The sequence below is a fragment of the Equus caballus genome, chromosome X (assembly GCF_041296265.1).
Source record: "Equus caballus isolate H_3958 breed thoroughbred chromosome X, TB-T2T, whole genome shotgun sequence".
Taxonomy (NCBI): domain Eukaryota; kingdom Metazoa; phylum Chordata; class Mammalia; order Perissodactyla; family Equidae; genus Equus; species Equus caballus.
Window position 1 is genome coordinate 43,410,700 of NC_091715.1, and position 18,968 is coordinate 43,429,667.

The 18,968-nt window shown below is 41.0% G+C and overlaps 1 protein-coding gene across 12 annotated transcripts in view; it reads left to right on the forward strand.

Moving 5' to 3' along the window:
• Positions 1-18,968, forward strand: part of PFKFB1 (6-phosphofructo-2-kinase/fructose-2,6-biphosphatase 1) — a 74,408-nt gene that overhangs the window by 32,729 nt on the left and 22,711 nt on the right. For 3 of the 12 annotated variants that reach the window (XM_023634212.2, XM_070257324.1, XM_070257323.1), the window contains 4 exons: positions 13,371-13,536; positions 14,068-14,193; positions 17,571-17,664; positions 18,891-18,957. In XM_023634212.2, coding sequence (XP_023489980.1) covers positions 13,407-13,536; positions 14,068-14,193; positions 17,571-17,664; positions 18,891-18,957 — 417 coding nt within the window. In that variant the 5' untranslated portion in view covers positions 13,371-13,406. Of the gene's footprint in view, positions 1-13,370; positions 13,537-13,955; positions 14,194-17,554; positions 17,665-18,890; positions 18,958-18,968 lie in introns of those variants that run through there. The other 9 variants (XM_005613883.4, XM_001494056.7, XM_023634213.2 and 6 more) reach the window with 5 other exon arrangements.

Genomic DNA, 18,968 nt, shown 5'->3' on the forward strand with positions numbered 1-18,968 from the left:
CAGGTCAAGTGGCAATGAACTACCTGAGCTTTCGTTTGTCTGGGACAGCCTTTATTTCACCTTCAGGTTTGAAAGGTACATTTGCTGGATAGAGTATTCTTGACTGACAGTTTTTATATTTTAATATTTTGAATATATTGTTTCTCTCTCTTCTGGCCTGTGGAGTTTCTGCTGAGAAATCTGTTGGTAGCTTAATGGGGGGGGGGGGTCCTTTGTAGGGCATTGTTTTCTTCTCTTTGGCCACCATTAATACTCTTTCTTTGTCGTTGACTTTTGGTAGTTTTCATACAGTGTGCCTTGGAGAAGATTTTTTTGCATTGAGATAACTGGGTGTTTTATTGTCTTCATGTATTTGTATATCCACTTCCTTTCCCAGGTTTGGGAGGGTTTCAGCTATTATTTCCTTAAATAAGCTCTCAGCTCTCTTCTCCTTTTCTTCTCTTTCTGGGATACTCATTATCCTTATGTTGCTTTTCCTAATTGTGTTGGATATTTCTTGTACAATTTCACCATTTTAAAAAAAATCTTAGTTCTCTCTCCTCTTTCACCTGAATCATTTCTAGATTTCTATCTTTGAGCTCCCTAATTCTCTCTTCCTTATGGTCTGCTCTATTTTCAATGCTTTCTACTTTATTCTTCAGCTCATTTATTGAGTTCTTCAGCTCCAGATTTTCTTTTTGGGTCTTTTTTAGAGTTTCAGTCTCTTTTGTGAAGCACTCTTTCTGTTCATTAATTTTAATCCTGAGCTCATTGAACTATCTTTCTGAGTTTTCTTGTAATTCATTGAGTTTCTTCATGACAGCTATTTTGAATTCTCTGTTAGTTCACTATCTTCTGTGACTTCAAGTTTGGTTCCTGGAGAGTCATCAATTTCTTTTTTGTGGTACCATGTTACTGTAGTTCTTCAAGGTGCTTGATGAGTTATTCCTCTGCTAGTGCATTTTTGGTAGCAAATATCTTTCTTATTTGGGTAAATAAGGCTTTGTTTACTTTGATTCTGAGCTTCTTCTGGTTGTATTTGTGAGCCTGTGCTTTCCACCCTCCACTGCTTCTGCCAGACGTATTGTCAGTGCCTTGGTTGTGCTGCTTGTGCCTCTGAGGTTGCTAGTGGTTTGCTGCTTAAGTGTTGCTGCAGTCACACATGTCACCCTGGGTCACCTGGATAATGAGAATTTCTGCTGCTTTCTATGGTTGCCTGGGTCACAGTATCCCCCACTGTGGCATGTGGAGGGGGAGAGTGGGACAAGAGCTGGGGTCATGGGCACCTCTGGCATATCTGGGTTTGTTGGGTCTGCAAGTGCCATTATATGGATGGGGAGGCAAAGTTCCAGGTGCCCCTGCAGCTGGGGTAACCAGGGTCATGGGTCTGCTGTCACTGTTACCAGGCTCTCTACAGCCTTGTGTACTGCTGCCATGTGTGCTGTATGCACTGCTGCTTTTAGGTTATTTGGGAGTGCTGGCAATGCTGCTGCTGGGGGAGCTGGGTCTGTAGGTGTCACCACCACTTCTGGGTGTGCTTGGGTCATGGGTGACACTGCCACTGCCACAGGGGGAGGGGTACCTGGGTCATGAGTGGTGCTAGGGTTCCTGAAGCCTCTATTCTCCAGTGCCTGCATGGTTCCTGGTACCCCCAGGTCAGGGGCACTGCTGCCTCTGCTGGGGGTCCATCTTGTATGCAGCCCCTGCTGCTGGCAGGGCCAGTTTTGGGGGTGCCACCACTGGGAGCTGGATCATGGATATCACTGCAGTTCCTGAAGCCTCAGGTCATGAGTTCCACCCACCACTGCTCAGGCAAGGGGAGGGGCTGAGTTGAAAGTGCTGCTGCAGTTCCCACATCTTCTGGTCTTGGCCTCCAGGGCAATACTTGGAAACTCAGGTCATGGGCACCACCACTGCTGCTATGGGTATTGGGGTCTTGAATGCAGCTCCCCCGAGTGGAAGCACCAGTGTCAGAAGCACTGCCACTGGGGGAAGGAGAGGGGACTGGGTCACAGGTATTGTTGCAGTTCCAAGATCCTCCAGTCATGATCTCCACAGTGATTCTTGGCACCTCTGGGAGTGTGGGCTGCTTGGATTCCTGGGGCCTCCATTTGTGGGCATTACTTAAGTTCCTGAGACCTCTGATCATGGGCACAGTCACAGTTCCTGGAACCTCTGCTCTTGGGAGCTGCTGTCACTGCACCCCTTGTTCCACCACCTCCAGGAGGGCCAGTCCATCCACCTTCAGATATACAGATGTATAGATTGTTCAGGCATTCTGACATGCTGTGCTAAGAGTCCTTTGTTGGTCTATGGATGTCCTACTGGTTGTAACTTAGAGGGGAGAGACAAAGGGAGAAACTCACTCTACCATGATGCTGATGTCACTCTTTTCATTTTCTTTCTGTCTGAAGAACTTATTTTAGCATTTCTTTTAGCGAAGGTCTGCCAGTTACATATTCTCTTAGTTTTCCTTCACTAAGAAAGCTTTTGGGGGCCAGCCCTGTGGCTGAGTGGTTAAGTTTGTGTGCTCCTCTGCGGTGGCCCAGGGTTTCGCTGGTTCAGATCCTGGGCATGGACATGGCACTGCTTGTCAGGCCAAGTTGAGATGGCGTCCCACATGTCACAACTAGAAGATCCTGCAACTAAGATATACAACTACATACCAAGGGGATTTGGGGAGATAAAGCATAAAAAAAAAAAAAGATCGACAACAGTTGTTAGCTCAGGTGCCAATCTTAAAAAAAAGTTTTTATTTCACCATCTCAAATCATAGATATTTTAGCTGGATATAAAATTCTAGGTTGACAATTCTTTTCTTTCATTACTTTAAAAATTTTGTGCCACTTTGCTCTGGCCTCTGTGGTTTCTGAAAACAAATCTGCAGTCATTTGAATCATTGTTGTTCCCTTATAGGTAACATATACTTTTTTTCCAGTTACTTTTAAGATTATTTCCTTTTCCTTAGTTTTCAGCAGTTTGATTATGATGTATCTTGATGGGATTTCATGGTTTTACCCCATTTAGAATTTGCTTAGCTTCTTGAATCTCTCAGTTTATGTTTTTCATCAACACGGGAAATTTTCAGTCATAATTTTCTCAAATACTTTTTCAGGCCCTCCTATTTATCGTTTCTATCTGGAACTCCAATAACATGAATATTAGTCTCGTTTGTTGTTGCTTTGGTACACAAGTACCTGAATCTCTGGGGGTTTTTTTTTTCAATATTTTGTCTCTCTGTTGTTCATATTAGATGATTTCTATTGGTGAATCTTTGAGTTTACTGACTCTTTTCTGTATCATTTCTATTCTGCCACTGAGTCCATTCAGTGAGTTTTTAAAATTTTGGTTATTGTACTTTTCAGTTTTAAAATTTCGACTTGATTCTTCTTTATGTCTTCTATTTCTTTGCTAAGTCTATTTTAATATTTGTTTCAAGATTGTTTGTTATTTCTCATTCAAGCGTTCTTAATAGATAATTTAAGACAATTCCAACATCTGTGTCATCTCATCATTCATGTCTTTTGATGGTCTTTTTCCAGGTGAGTTGAGATTTCATGGTTATTTGCATGATGATTGGTTTTAGTTTGTATCTTGGACATTGTGAACATTGTTTGAGACCCAGAATCTTGTTTATATCTTATGGAAGTTGATATTTTTGTTTTACCCTCTATGTGTTGTGGTTCCAACATCAGTTCAGTTTTCAAAACTTTTGCAGCACTATTTAGATCAGTCCTGCATGTACACCACTTAGTGATCAGTCTGGGACTTGGGTGAAGGTTTTCTTGCTAGTTCGGTTTCCAAATATCTGTTATGCTAATTAGGATATGATCAAAGCATTCACAGGTCAGAAGTGAGCCCAGGGGTTCAAAACAGCTTCATACAATTGCCTTTCTAAACTGCTCCCTCTCCCTTATTTTTTCAGTACTTTTCAATTTTCTAGGTTTCCATTTTCTGTCCTCTGTTCAGAAACTACCCACTTTCTTGGTTGTGTCACTTGCATAAGCAACTGTCAGGAGAGATAGAGAAAAAATTAGTTTGAAGTTTAGTTTCGTTCTCTTGATGTTCTGCCTCCGTCTAGAGAAAGGGCCTCATCCCTTAGAGTTTTGATTCCTGGAGGTTCCCAATATGGACTACTTCCTTCTGGGCTGCCTTTGAGGTCACTACACCCACTGTGGGACCAAAGAACAAGTAGAGTAAATAAAAACCTGAGAGATTTCCCACATTCTTTCTGAACTTTAGCAGCTCTCTTTTCCACTCCTTGGGCCAAAACTTCAAGGCTTCTCCTGTGTCTACTAAATAATCCTCACTTTTGGGTTTCATGTCATGTTCAATTCAGTCTCAAGATGCTGGAAGGAAAAAAAATAATGTTGAACTTACAACTGTTTAGGTTGTATTTCAAACTCTGATATTCTCCCCCAATCCACCTGCCTATATTTACTTTTTAGTTTTCAGATAGGTGTCCATCCACTCCATGAAGATTTTATATTTGAGTTAGTGAGATAAAAGAAGGTCTAGAACTGGACCCAGCTCTATGTGTTTTGTAGAAAGCATATATTTGGGTCTTGCTTTTTTATTGAATCTAACAGTCTCTGTCTTTTAATTGGTATGTTTAGACAATTCACATTTAAAGTGGTTATTGATGTCATTGGATTAAAGTTTACCATCTTGCTGTTTTCTATTCATTGCCTGTGTTCTTTTTTCTTTTCTCTCTCTCTTTTTGCTTTTTCTCATTTTATTTGAGCATTTTTTATAATTCCATTTTATCTGCTGTATTTACTTGCAATTTATGTCCTTTTGTTTTTACTTTTTGGTGGTTTCCCTAGGGTTTACAATGTACATTTTAAAGTACTTTGGGTTCACCTTCAAATAACACTATATTGCTTCATGTGTAGTCTGAGTACCTTATGACAGAATATTCTCAATTTATTCCACCCTTTCCTTGTGTCATTGTTGTATTCATTTCATTTATACATATGCTATAAACACCCAATACATTGTTATTATTATTGCTTTAAATAGTCAGTTATCGTTTGGAACAATTAAGAATATGAAAAACAAAAAGATACATTTTGCCTTCATTTATTCCTATTTCCAAAGCTCTTCCTTTAATTATGGAGATCCAGTTTTCTTACCTACAACATACCACTTTTGCCCAGATAATGTCTTTTAATATTTCTCATAAAACAGGTTTGATGATGATGAATTTCTTCCCTTTTTTTGTCTGAAGAAAAGTTTTTGTTTTGCCTTCATTTTTGAAGGACATTTTTGCTGAATTTAGAATTCTGGATCAACAGATTTTTTTTCTTACTTTCCATACTTTAAAGATTTATTTCTGTTGTCTTTTTTGCTTTTGTGGCTTCTGACAGGAAGTCTAGAGTAATTTTTCTCTTTATTCCTCTGTAGGTAAGGTGTTCCTCCCACCCCTTTTACCTGGCTGCCTTCAAGATTTTATTTTTTGCCTGATTTTGTGCAGTTTGAGTTTGATATCTCTTGGTGTGGTGTGGTTCTTTTTAAAATTTTATTTACTCATCTTGGTGTTCTCTGAGACACTTGGATGTGTGGTTTGGTATCAGTCACTAATTTTGGAAAATTTTGGCAATTATTTTTTCAAGTATTTCTTCCTCATTCTCTCTCTTCTCTTTCTGATATTCTAATTACATATATATTGCACTGTTTGATAGTGTGCTAAAGTTCTTGAATATTTTGTCCTGTTTTCTTTTTTTACTCTTTTTTCTCTCTGCATTTCAGTTTGTGTAATTTTTATTGATCTATTTTGAAGTTCACTGATTCCTCAGTTGTGTCAAGTCCACTGATTAGCACATTGAAGGCATTCTTCACATCAGTTATTGTGTTTTTTCTCTTGTGTTTACGTTTGATTCTTTCTTATACTTTCCATCCCACTGCTCAAATTACCAATCTAATCTTGCGTGTTGCCTGCCTTTTCCAATAAAGGCTTTAACATATTAAAACTATTTTAAATTCCCTGTCCGATAATTCCAACATGTGTGTCATAACTGAGTCTGGTCCTGATGATTTCTTTGTCTCTTCATGCTGCTTTATTTTTTACGTTGATTCTTACCTTTGTGCTGCTACCTGGAGACAATTTATCTCTTGCATCCCTTAAAAATGTAGAGTGCTATTATCTTACTTGATGTTTTTTCAGCCTAGTAATGGGAAATAGGGGACTAAGGACATTCTATGCTGTTCTGATTAAGCCTCAGTCTTAGGCAGGCTTATCCTGAGTCTTGGAGGTGTGACCTTCAGAAGTGTTCCTGCTCCTCCTCTAAATACAGTGGTGGGCCTAGCACATATTCCTTCCCCTCCCGGATTAGAGCATTTTTTATGTTTTTCTTCTCCAACTGTACTGAGTTTCCACCAATGCCGTCAGTTCCTGTTGTCCCTTCTTCAGCAGATTAAGGCTCATTTTCCTTAGGGGAGAAAGAGTAGATTGGTCTGGGAAGAGTTTCAGTGGTGTTGGTCATTCCTCTCTGTCAGCTACAGTGAATTTTCACCAGTGCTCACAAGCTATAGTTTTATTGCCCTGCCCCAAGAAGATTAAGGCTTTTGTTCCATAGGGTATATAGGTAGAATGATCTGGGCAGTTTCAGCAATGGCTGCTGTTCTGTACCCCTCCCCAAGCCAGAACCATAAAGATATCTTTCTCAGCATTCTTGGTCTTCCCTGTCAGCACCTAGTGGAATTCCTAGAGGAAAAGTCTTCAAGAGGATGCAAAACCATCTATGTCTGCAGCCGCCAGGGGCTGCACATTCTCACACTAGCCCACAACCAACCTTTAGCAATTCATTAACAATTTTAACTGAATCTTATGAGTATATATGTTGTTCAGTAGTATCTGCAAAACAATAAGCAAATACCTGACCCCTGTTACTCCCTGCAGATGCCTGTCTCTACAGATTTTGGGTTAGCTGTTTGCACTGCAATCTCAGTTTTATGATGAATTCAAGAGAAGTCAGTTTGCAATTTTCCAGGGTTTTTATTCTTGTTATAATGATGAGAGAGATGTTCTTTCCAATGCTACATCTCTGAGGGAATACCAGAAGGTCATGTGAACTTCAGGATAAGCTTTTGAGGCTCTATTTTTAAAATTTTATTTATGTATTTTTAATTGCAGTAACATTGGATTATAACATTATATAGCTTTTGGATGCACATCATAATATATTTCGAATGCTGTGTAGATTACATCATGTTCACCACCCAAAAACTAATTATATTCCATCCCCTCACGTGAGACTTATCATCCCTTTTGCCCTCCCTCCCTTCCCCCATGGTAACCACCAATCCAATCTCCACTGCTATGTATTTGTTTCTCATTGTTTTTATCTTCTACTTACGAGTGAGATCATATGGTATTTGACTTTCTCCCTCTGACTTATTTCACTCAGCATGATACCCTCAAGGACCATCCATGTTGTCACAAATGGCTGGATTTCATGATTTCTTATGGCTGAATAGTATTCCATTGTGTATAAATACCACATCTTCTTTATCCATGTGCCCCTTGATGGGCACCTAGGTTGCTTCCAAGTCTTGGCTATTGTGTATAATGCTGCAATGAACATAGGGGTGCAGGTATCTTTATGCCTTTGCGTTTTCAAGTTCTTTGGATAAATACCCAGCAGTGGGATAGCTGGATCATATGGTAGATCAATTCTTAACTTTCTGAGGATACTCCATACTGCTTTCCATAGTGGCTGCACCAGTTTGCACTCCCACCAGCGGTGTACAAGGGTTCCCAACTCTCCACATTCTCTCCAACATTTGTTGTTTCCTGTCTTGTTAATTATAGCCATTGTGACTGGAGTGAGGTGATACCTCATTGTACTTTTGATTTGCATTTCCCTGATAGCTAATGATGCTGAACATCTTTTCATATGCCTGTTGGCCATCCGTATATCTTCTTTGGAGAAATCTCTGTTCAGATCTTTTGCCCATTTTCTAATTGGATTGTTGGTTTTTTTGTTGTTGAGTTGTATGAGTTCTTTGTATATTTTGGATATTAACCCCTTATCTGATATATGGTTTGAAAATATGTTCTCCCATTTGTTAGGTTGTCTTTTCGTTTGGTTGGTGGTTTCCTTTGCTGTGCAGAAGCTTTTTAGTTTCATGTAGTCCCATTTGTTCATTTTTTCTTTTATTTCCCTTGCCGGGTCAGACATGGGACTTGAAAATATGCTGCTAAGACCGATGTCAAAGAGCATACTGCCTATGTTTTCTTCTAGAAGTTTCATGTTTTCAGGTCTTACATTCAAGTCTTTAATCCACTTTGAGCTGATTTTTGTGCATGGTGTAAGGGAATGGTCTACTTTCATTCTTTTGCACGTGGCTGTCCAGTTTTCCCAATACCATTTATTGAAGAGATTCTCCTTTCTCCATCGTATGCTCTTGGCTCCCTTGTCGAATATTAGCTGTCCATAAATGTGTGGGTTTACTTCTGGGCTCTCAATTCTGTTCCATTGATCTGTGCGTCTGTTTTTGTGCCAGTACCATGCTGTTTTGGTTACTATGGCTTTGTAGTATAATTTGAAATCAGGGAGTGTGATACCTCCAGCTTTGTTCTTGTTTCTCAGGAATCCTTTCTCCATTTGGGGTCTTTTGTTGTTCCATATAAGTTTTAGGATTCTTTGTTCTATTTCTGTGAAAAGTGTTGTTGGAACTTTGATAGGCATTGCGTTCAATCTGTAGATTGCTTTAGGAAGTATGGACATTTTAACAATGTTAATTCTTCCAATCCAAGAGCACAGAATATCTTTCCATTTCTTTGTGTTTTCTTCAATTTCTTTCAACAATGTTTTATAGATTTCAGTGTACAGATCTTTCACCTCTTTGGTTAAATTTATTCCTAGGTATTTTATTCTTTTTGTTGCAATTGTAAATGGGATTGTATACTTAATGCCTTTTTCTGCTACTTCATTGTTAGTGTATAGAAACACAACCGATCTTTCTACGTTGATTTTGTGTCCCGCGACTTGACTGTATTCCTTTATTGTTTCTAAAATATTTTAGTGGATTCTTTAGGGTTTTCTAGATATAAAATCGTGTCATCTGCTAAGAGTGACAGTTTCACTTCTTTTCCAATGTGAATCCCATTTATTTCCTTTTCTTCCCTGATTTCTCTGCTGAGGACTTCCAATACTATGTTAAATAAGAGTGGTGACAGTGGGCATCCTTGTCTGGTTCCTGTTCTTAGAAGAATACGTTTGTGTTTTTCTCCATTGAGAATGATATTAGCTGTGGGTTTGTCATATATGGCCTTTATTATGTTGAGGTATTTTCCTTTTATACACATTTTATTTTGACTTTTTATCATAAATGGATGCTGTATCTTGTCAAATACATTCTCTGCGTCTATTGAGATGATCATGTGATTTTTATTCTTCATTTTCTTAATGTGGTGTGTCACATTGATAGATTTGCGGATGTTGAACCATCCTTGCATCCCTGGAATGAAACCCACTTGATCATGATGTATGATGTCTTTAATGTATTGTTGTATTTGATTTGCTAGTATTTTGTTGAGGATTTTTGCATCAATGTTCAACAGTGATATTGGCCTGTAATTTTCTTTTTTTGTCTTGTCCTTGTCTGGTTTTCGGTATCAGGATAATGTTGGCTTCATAGAATGAAGCCTCCCCTCCTCTTCAATTTTTTGGAAGAGTTTGAGAAGGATAGGTATTAATTCTCCTTTGAATGTTTGGTAGAATTCACCAGCTAAGCCATCTGGTCCTGGACTTTTATTTTGTGGGAGGTTTTTGATTGCTGTTTCAATCTCCTTACTGGTGATTGGTCTATTCAAATTCTGTACTTCTCCTTGGTCCAGGTTTGGAAGGTTGTATGTTTGTAATAATTTATCCGTTTCTTCTAGATTATCCAATTTGTTGGTGTATAGGTTTTCATAGTATTCTCTTATTATCTTTTGTATTTCTGAGGTGTCCATTGTAATCTCTCCTCTTTCAATTCTGATTTTATTTATTTGAGCCTTCTCTCTTTTTTTCTTGGTGAGTCTAGCTAAGGATTTGTCAATTTTGTTTATCTTTTCAAAGAACCAACTCTTGGTTTCATGAATTTTTTCTATTGTTTTTTTCGTCTCTATCTCGTTTATTTCTGCTCTGACTTTTATTATTTACTTCCTTCTGCTGATTTCGGGCTTTGTTGTTCTTTTTCCTGTACCTTTAGATGTGCTTTTAGATTGTTTATTTGGGATTTTTCTTGTTTGTTGAGGTAAGCCTGACTAGCTATAAACTTCACTCTTACAACCCCTTTTGCTGTATCCCACAGATTTTGGCATGTCTTGTTTTCATTTTCATTTGTCTCCAGGAATTTTTTGATTTCTCCTTTGACTTCTTCATTGACCCAATCATTGTTCAGTAGCATTTTGTTTAATCTCCACATTTTTGTGGCTTTTCCAGTTTTCTTCCTGTAGTTGATTTCTAGTTTCATACCTTTGTGGTCAGAAAAAATGCATGGTATTATTTCGATCTTAAATTTATTGAGACTTTTTTGGTGGCCTAATATGTGATCCATCCTGGAGAATGTTCCTTGGGCATTTGAAAAGAATGTGCATTCTGTGGTTTTTGGATGGAATGTTCTGTGTATATCTACTAAGTCCATCTGGTTTAATGTGTCCTTTAAGGCCAGTGTTTCCCTGTTGATCTTCTGTTTGGATGATCTATCCATTGGTGTAAGCAGAGTGTTAAAAGTCCCCTACTATTATTGTGTTACTATTTCTCCTTTTATGTCTGTTAATAATTGCTTTATATATGTAGGAACTCCTATGTTGGGTGCATAGATATTTACATGTGTTCTATTTTCTTGTTAGATTGTTCCCTTTATCATTATGTAGTGCCCATCTTTGACTCTTGTTACAGGTTTTGTTTTAAAGTCTATTTTGTCTGATATAAGTATTGCTACCCCCACTTTCTTTTCTTTGCTATTTGCATGGAATATCTTTTTCCATTCTTTCACTTTCAGTTTGTGAATGTCTTTAAATCTGAACTGTGTCTCTTGTATGCAGCATATACATGGGACTTGTTTTGTTATCCAACTGGCCACCCTATGCCATTGATTTGAGCATTTAGTCCATTGATTTTTAAAGTAGCTATTGATAAATATGTATTTATTTAAATTTTGTAACTTTTTTTCTGAGTGTTTTAATACTTCCTGTCTTTTTCTCTTGCTCTCTTCCCTTGTGGTTTGATGGCTATCTTTATTAATATGTTTGATTTCTTTTGTCTTACTTTTTTTCTTGCTTGTTATAGGTTTCTGATTTGTGATTACCATGAGGATCCTATTTAATATACTATGCATATAACAGTCTATATTGAGTTGATAGACTCTTTAGCTTGACCTCTTTCTAAAAGCTCTACTTTTTCACTCCCCTCCTCCCACATTTGAGGTTTTTCAAATCATATATTGTCTCTTGTTTAGTGGGTGTCCATCAATTACCCTCTTATCATTGAAACAGGTGATTTTAGTACATTTGTCTTTTAACATTCATATTATCTTCACAGGTAGTTAATATCCTAGATTTACTATATTTTTACCTTTGCAAGTGGTTTTATTGCCTGTTTTTTGTTGTTGTTTTGTCTTTTGGATAATAATTTTTTTTAAATCTCTATTTGTGGTCATTGCTTTCCCACTGAAATAAGTCCCTTCAGCATTTCTTGTAGAACTGGTTTCTTGGTGATAAACTCCTTTAATTTTTGCTTCTGGGAAGCTCTTTATCGCTGCTTCCATTCTGAATGACAACCTTGATGGATCGAGTATTCTTGGCTGTAGGTATTTTTCCTTTTAGCACTTTAAATACATTGTGCCATTCCCTTCTAACCTGTAGAGTCTGGCTGAGAAGTCCACTGATAGGCTGATGGGCTTCCCTTTATATGTCACTTGTGGCCTTTCTCTTGCTGCTTTTAGGATTCTCTCTTTATCTTTAATTTTGGACATTTTAATTATAATATGTCTTGGTGTTGGCCTCTTTGTGCTTATCTTGTTTGGAGCTCTCTGTGCTTCCTGAACTTGGATGTCTGTTTCCTTCCACAGGTTAGGAAAATTTTTGTCTATTATTTTTTCAAATAAATTCTCTTCCCCTTTGTCTCTCTCTTCTCCTTCTTGGACACTTATAATCCAAATGTTAGCATGCTTGATATTGCCCCAGAGTTCCCTTAGACTGTTCTCGTCTGTCTAATTCTTTTTTCTGTTCTGCTTGGGTGATTTCCTCTAGTCTTTTGTCTAGCTCGCTGATGTGTTCTTCTGCATCCTCTACTCTGCCATTGAGTCCCCCTAGTGGTTTTCTCATTTTCAGTATTGTATTCTTCTTTCTGACTTTTTAAAATATCTTCCCGTTCTTTGCTGATGTGCTCACTTTGTTCATCCAGTCTTCTCCCAATATCTGTGAGCATCCTCATGATATTTTGTTTGAGCTCTTTGTCAAGTAGTTCTATTGTTTCTGTTTCATTCAGTCATTTTTCTGGGGTTTTGTCCTGTTCCCTTGCTTGGAAAGTATTCCTTTGCCTCCTCATTATGCCTCTTTCTCTGTGTTTATTTCTATGTATTAGGTGAGTCAGCTATGTCTCCTGATGGTGGAGGAGTGGCCTTATGTATGAGATGCCTTATGAGGCCCAGCAGTGTGCTTCCCTCTCATCACCAGTCCAGAAGATCCAGGAGTGACCCCTTGGTGGGCTATTTGTGTCCTGCTGTGGCAGGGCTGCTCCCAGTGTAGGTACCCAGGGAGTCTAGTCTTTCCTTCCCTGGCCCGCTGTTTGTAAATCCAGTTTGGGGGGGCTCAGCACCATTGGCTACAGTCTATCAGCACACTCCTATTGCAGTTTTTCTCTTAATTGGGTTGGTACCCAGTGCAGCTGGTTGCTAGGCTCAGGGGCTTGCAGTTGCTCTAGGCCTCAGGCCTACAAGGCTGTTGTCAGTTCTCTTAGGAGTGCAGCTAAGTGAGTGAGTGGGGCTAGCCCTAGGTATGGGAGCACTCAATTGTTTCAGGCTTTGGAAGGTGGGGCTGATCCTTTTTATGGCTATTTGTGAAGCACAGGTCTTCTGCTGCTGATAAGGCTCACCGCCCCATAGGACACACACACCGTCCAACACAGTCCTGGTTCATGCACACTTCTCAACACCCTGGAGCGTACCTGGATGCCGCACTGCAGAGACCCCCACCTCTCTACCAATGTCCCCCACAGTTCACCTGGTCCTCACACAGTCCCTGTCCCACAGAGGCAGACACCCTTGCCTGCCTGTAGAGGATCAAGGCACACAGTCAATGCAGGCTAAAAAGTAGCCTGAGAGCTTGCCCTTAGGTGGGGCCAGACCCTAGGGCAGGTTGCCTTCCCTGGCTGAACTGGATTCGATCTGTGCTCTAGTGGGCGTGGCAGACCCCTGGGCTAACAGGCCAAGGGATGATCCTCAATGGTGCCCACCGAGGTCTGTGTCAGCATGTCTGGACCAGTTCAGAACAATGGCCCCCACCAATGTCTCAGTCTCCGGAGAGGTCCCTCCTCTCACCAAGATGCCCCCAGAACCCACCAGGTGAGTCTCGTTTCCAAAAAAGACTATCAGCCTTCTTTCTGGTGATTTTAGGTTGCTGCAATGAGTGAGTTTGTGTGTGGGCCCTTAATGACCCAGGTCTTTTCAGCTTTGGGCTGATAGCTTTTCTGGGGGTATCCTCGCTTCAGTTAATCGCCAGCAAAGCCAGACAGTAAGACCCCCATCTCAGTTGGGCTGAGTCTGAAGGATGCTTATAGCAGTATTGACCCCACTCCAGACCTCACTCCTCCAGGGAGGGCTGCGTACCTTAGGGTGTCTACCGCCTGGCCGGCTGAGAAGCTTCGCTGCTCCCAAAGGTGACTTTTTTCCTCTCCAGCAGGAATTTCTGCCTCTTCTGCCTAAGTCAGGACTGTCCCTTGTTGTGGGGTTTCTTTTTATCCAGTTTTCACTTTTCTCTCCAGGGTAATTTTTCCAAAAATAGTGTAACCTGGTTGTGTTCATGGGAGGAGATGAGTTCAGAGTCTGCTTATGCCACCATCTTGATGAGATCCTGAGGCTCTATTTGTCTTCCAGCATCCATACCCCAGTTTACCAATTCCCCCACAATGGTGATCATGGTGGGCTTACCAGCTCGAGGAAAGACCTACATCTCCACAAAGCTCACGAGATATCTCAACTGGATAGGAACACCAACAAAAGGTATGTGTCTGAAACCATTTGTTCCAAAGCATCCTTCAGGCCATTGGCTGAAAACAGAGTAAGATAGCAGGTGGCAGAAGAGACAAAGCCCTCAATACCAGAAATGTCTCAAGCCATTATTACCAGTATCAGGACTATTAGTACTACTATTTCTGGTACTACTGTTACTACTACTGCTAATACTACTAGTACTACTACCACCACCACTACCACTACACTCATAAATTTTATAATTTCTTGAGCACATACTCTGTCCAACGTGATGCCAGGTGCTTCATATAGGAACATTAGTAAGATTAAATGTCTGTTCTCAGGGAACTCTAATATTGCAAAACCTCAAAACAACTCTATGAATAACAGACTATTTCTATTACCATGTCTATTATTACAATGCCAATGTTATTATTTTTATTAGCATTACCATTTCTTCGTAATCGTACGGTTTTCAAAAAACCTTAAGGGCATGTTGAAGCACACTGAAGCCACAGCCCAGAGACCCCCGTAAGGTCTTCTCTACAGCTGGATACCTGAGTTCACCTCGTCCTCCCGAGTCTGGAAGGTTTCCACTCTCTCCAAACCTCTCCTTAGATCTGAGCCTGTCTGCTCCCCCTCCATGGCCAGAAGTGGTCCTGCCTCCTTTCCGCCTCCAGAGGGGTCTCCTTCCCTGCTTGTCAACCTCCTCCCCAGCTCCCTCCTTCCAACTTTCCATTCTTCTCAATGTGGTCTTTTTTCTGCTTACTACCCCTTATGCAGCTATCATTCCCTTCTATTCTCCATTTGATTTCTCAATTCCCCCACCCTGTATCCCCGTTTCTATTTGATTCCTCTGTTCCTCCTAGGAGGACTGTGCTTCTCTGAGCTCCCAAGCCAGCTCTCCCTACTGCCCCCCCCCATGCCAACACTAATTACATAGTGTGTTGTTGCAGTGTATGTCTGGGTCTCTCTCCCCAGGAGCTGATCTGGGGGCAGGGGACTGGGTCACGTTCATTTCTGTCTCTCCAGTATGATCAGATCAAGACATTTAGAGGCTCTAAACACTAAAAGATAGGGTGCCCCCACATCATACGTAATTTACAATAAAAACAGCAAATGTAAGAGAGTCTACAACAGGTTTTTGTTTATCCCCTGATGACTATATTGATGCTTTTGAAGAATATCAACTTATCTGAAAAATTTTATTGGGCCCATGTTTCTCTTTTACTGGTGCACTGAGCAAGTACTTAGACTCTGTCTTGTGAAATGGAGCACTGCTCCCCAGTGCAGAAAACAGTTCTCCTTGGGCACTGATTTATGTAGTCGCTTGTTAACGATTTGTTGAGCACACAGCCGTGCCAAGGCCGTTGCTGGATGATGGACAAAGAAAGACAAGTAAGATAGGATGCCTGTCCTCCAAGAAAACTCACAGCCATTCTTAAGTTCTAAGACACCCATGAAGGAGGAACTAGTACTATCATCATTTCACAGTTGATGAAATTAATGCCCAAGAGGTGAAGTGCCTTGTTGAAAGGCACGTGGCCAGTAAGTGATGGAACAGGATATAAACCCACATCCGGTTGATTCCAAAGCCTGACACTCACTGTGACAGGTCTGATTCTCGGCTCTACTGATGGGAAGAGAAAAGAGCCCCACAATGGCCCTGTACTCTCCATTTCTCCGTTCTCTTCCCCTCCTTTCTCTTGCCCATCCCAACACCCTATCTCTCTTCCCCCTCCCCTCCTTCTCTCCAAGGCTTCTCTTCTCTTTCTCTCATTTCTTCTTTCCTTTCATGTACTTTCTCTTTCTCTAATTCACTGGTGAAGAGTTTCCCAATGGTTTCCCATGTGCCACAATCCATGCTAGGCATTGGACATGCAAAAATGGGTGAGTTCACACCCTGTCCTTGAAGAGTTCTCCATCTGGCTGGGATGCATAATACATGTTACCTAAGAGTCCCAGAACAGGGTGCTGAGAGGGCTCATGGGGGAAATCACCAACTGGAAGGGAGTGAAAGCTTCCAGATAGAGTATGTTTGAGCTGGGTCCTGCGGGAGGAGTAGAACATTGGCAGAAGAGAGGAGAGGGAACAGTTCTCATGGAGGACTGCCGGCTCTGAGGAGCCTTTGCTGAGTGTAGGGGCACATGGGACAGGGGTGGATGGGTCTCTGCTCTGATGAGTCTGCTTCCCATCTGCTCCACTCCAGTCCCTTCTCACAGAGGCCCTCAGAGTCATATTTCAAAGCACAAAGCTGACCATACCTACAGCCTCCAAGTTTACATTTAAACAGCCTGCAGGTTTAAATCCAAGCTCCATTGCCTGTCATTCAAGGCCCTCCACAACCAGCCCCTGCCAGTCCCCCAGGCCTCAGTCACAATGGATGACTCATCATCCCCCAAACATGTTCTGCCTTCTGCCAACGTCATACCTTTGCTCAAGCTGGTCCTCTGCATGGGGTGTCTTTGTTCCCCACGTCCATGCCTCTCTCATGACTGTGAAAGGCCCGCCTTCCTAAAAGGACTGGTTCAAGTGCTACTTTCTCCAAGAAACCACCTCAGATCACCCCAAGTTTAATTAGTCTTTCCTTCCTCTTTACTCCTTTGCATGGCTCTGTCAGAGCACTTAACAAACTGGGTTGGAGCTCTCTGTTTACTGGTTTACTCTCAGTCCTACCTCCTGGATTATGAGCTCCTTGGGGCCCCATCACGCAGATTTGGTTCATCTCTGACACCCCAGAGCATGTGTCCTGCTTCACAGAGGTGACATCAGAAAGTATTTATTGGATGAATAAATGAATTATTACATTGCCTCTTCAGCTATTATCCAGTTTCTTTTCCTTTCCTTGCCTCCTCTCTAGCTTTTCACAATTATAAATGAGAAAGTATAGCCTAGAGAGGGCCATAAATTTAGATTCTCTGTCATGATATGGAAAAATGTAATAATGTTGAACTAGGATTCAGAAGGCTCAATCTAGTTCTGTCGCCAGCTCACTCACTGACCCTTGGTGATTGATTTTACTCCTTTCATCTCAGTTTATCTTTCTAATGCAATAGGGCATTAAAACAGCTTGAGTTTTTGATAAAATAGAATAGTGGAAAGACTACCAGCTTTGGAATCAAGCAGACCTGAGTTTGAATCCCAGCTCCCCGCTTCTTAACTGAGAAAGGTATTTCCTCTATCTGAATTTCAGTTTTCTCGTTTGTAAGATAGGAATGGTGATTCCTACTCTATAGGGTTGTTGTAAGGACTAAATGAGCTGGTAGTCATAATTTGAAGCTTTATAAGCATATTATATAGCTACAAATTATACCTTCTTCTACCTCTGAGATCCCTCGCAAGTACATTTTTTTTTTTTTTGCCACTGGGATCTTCCCAACCTCTTCACCAGGGCTCCCTGCTTTCAGTGTTTAATTTAGGCCAGTATCGACGAGAAGCAGTGAGCTACAAGAACTACGAATTCTTTCTCCCAGACAACATGGAGGCCCTACTTATCAGGAAGTAAGTACTTAACATTTTAGGGACCTGTGCTGCATCCTGGCTGAGGGAGGACTTTGTTCAGATGATGGGGGAGTGGAGCAGAACAACTTGGGTTAGCGAGGAATCCCTCTAGACTCTCAAAGGGTGGTTGAGACAGTCCTTTTACCATCCTACCCAAAACCTATTTCTGGTCATAACCGTCTCCTACTTAAGAAATCTAACAGCCCCCTACTTCTGACAGGAGAGTAGAAACTTCTCAGCCTAGCATTTGAGACAAGAATTTCAATAGCTAGGCCTGCCCCAGTCTCATTCATTCAACCTCAGGGTCTCTCTCCTCTATAAGACTGAGCACTTCCAGAATAGAGCCTTGTCATTAGTGCCATCAAGTTGATTCCAACTCCTAGTGACCCTGTGTACAGCAGAGCAGAATCCTGCCCAGTCTTTTTGCATCGCTCCACTGCTGTTTGTAGGGTTTTCATGGCCAATTTTCTTGGAAGTAGGTAGCCAGGTCCTCCTTCTTAGTGTGTCTTAGTCTGGAAGCTCTGCTGAAACCTGTCCACCATGGATGACCTGCTGGTATTTGAAATACCTGTGGCATAGCTGTCACATTACAGCAACATACAGCCACCAGAGTATGACAACTGACATACTGGTCTGGTGTGGTTCCCTGACCAGGAAATGAACCCAGGCCGTACTGGTGAGAGCACCAAATCTTAACCAGTAAACCACTGTGGCTAGCTAGAATAGAGCCTGGGTCTCATTTATTGAACCACGCCTTCATAATAGAATCCAGCAAAGAATAATCACTAAATAGATTTTTGCGGAAAGCATAAATACATTGCTACCATCATACTTGTGCTTGCACTGTTATCCATGCCAAGAATGCCTTCTACTTCAGAGACCATATACTCAGGTTCTACCTGGGATCAAGAACCAGTTCAGCTTGAGCTCTATTACTTCAAGAGTTGGTGCCCTTGATATTATTGCTTCTATCATTAGTCCATGTTTCCTGGGTATGTGACTTTATACCTGCCCCTAAGATGTGCACAGAGAGCCACTTACAACTGTGTGACTGCTCTGTGCTTGTCATGGTGCCTAGAACATAGGACACCTTGTATAGATGTTCTATAGATAAATAATTTAATGTAGGACATCTGAGACATGGTGCAAAAGATAATGCAGAAAATTAGAAAGGAACCCATCTTGGGGATAGGGATTGTCTCTGTTTCTTTCTCCATCTTTTTCAGGCAGTGTGCCCTGGCAGCCCTGAAAGATGTCCATGACTATCTCAGCCATGAGGAAGGTCACGTTGCGGTAAAAAAATC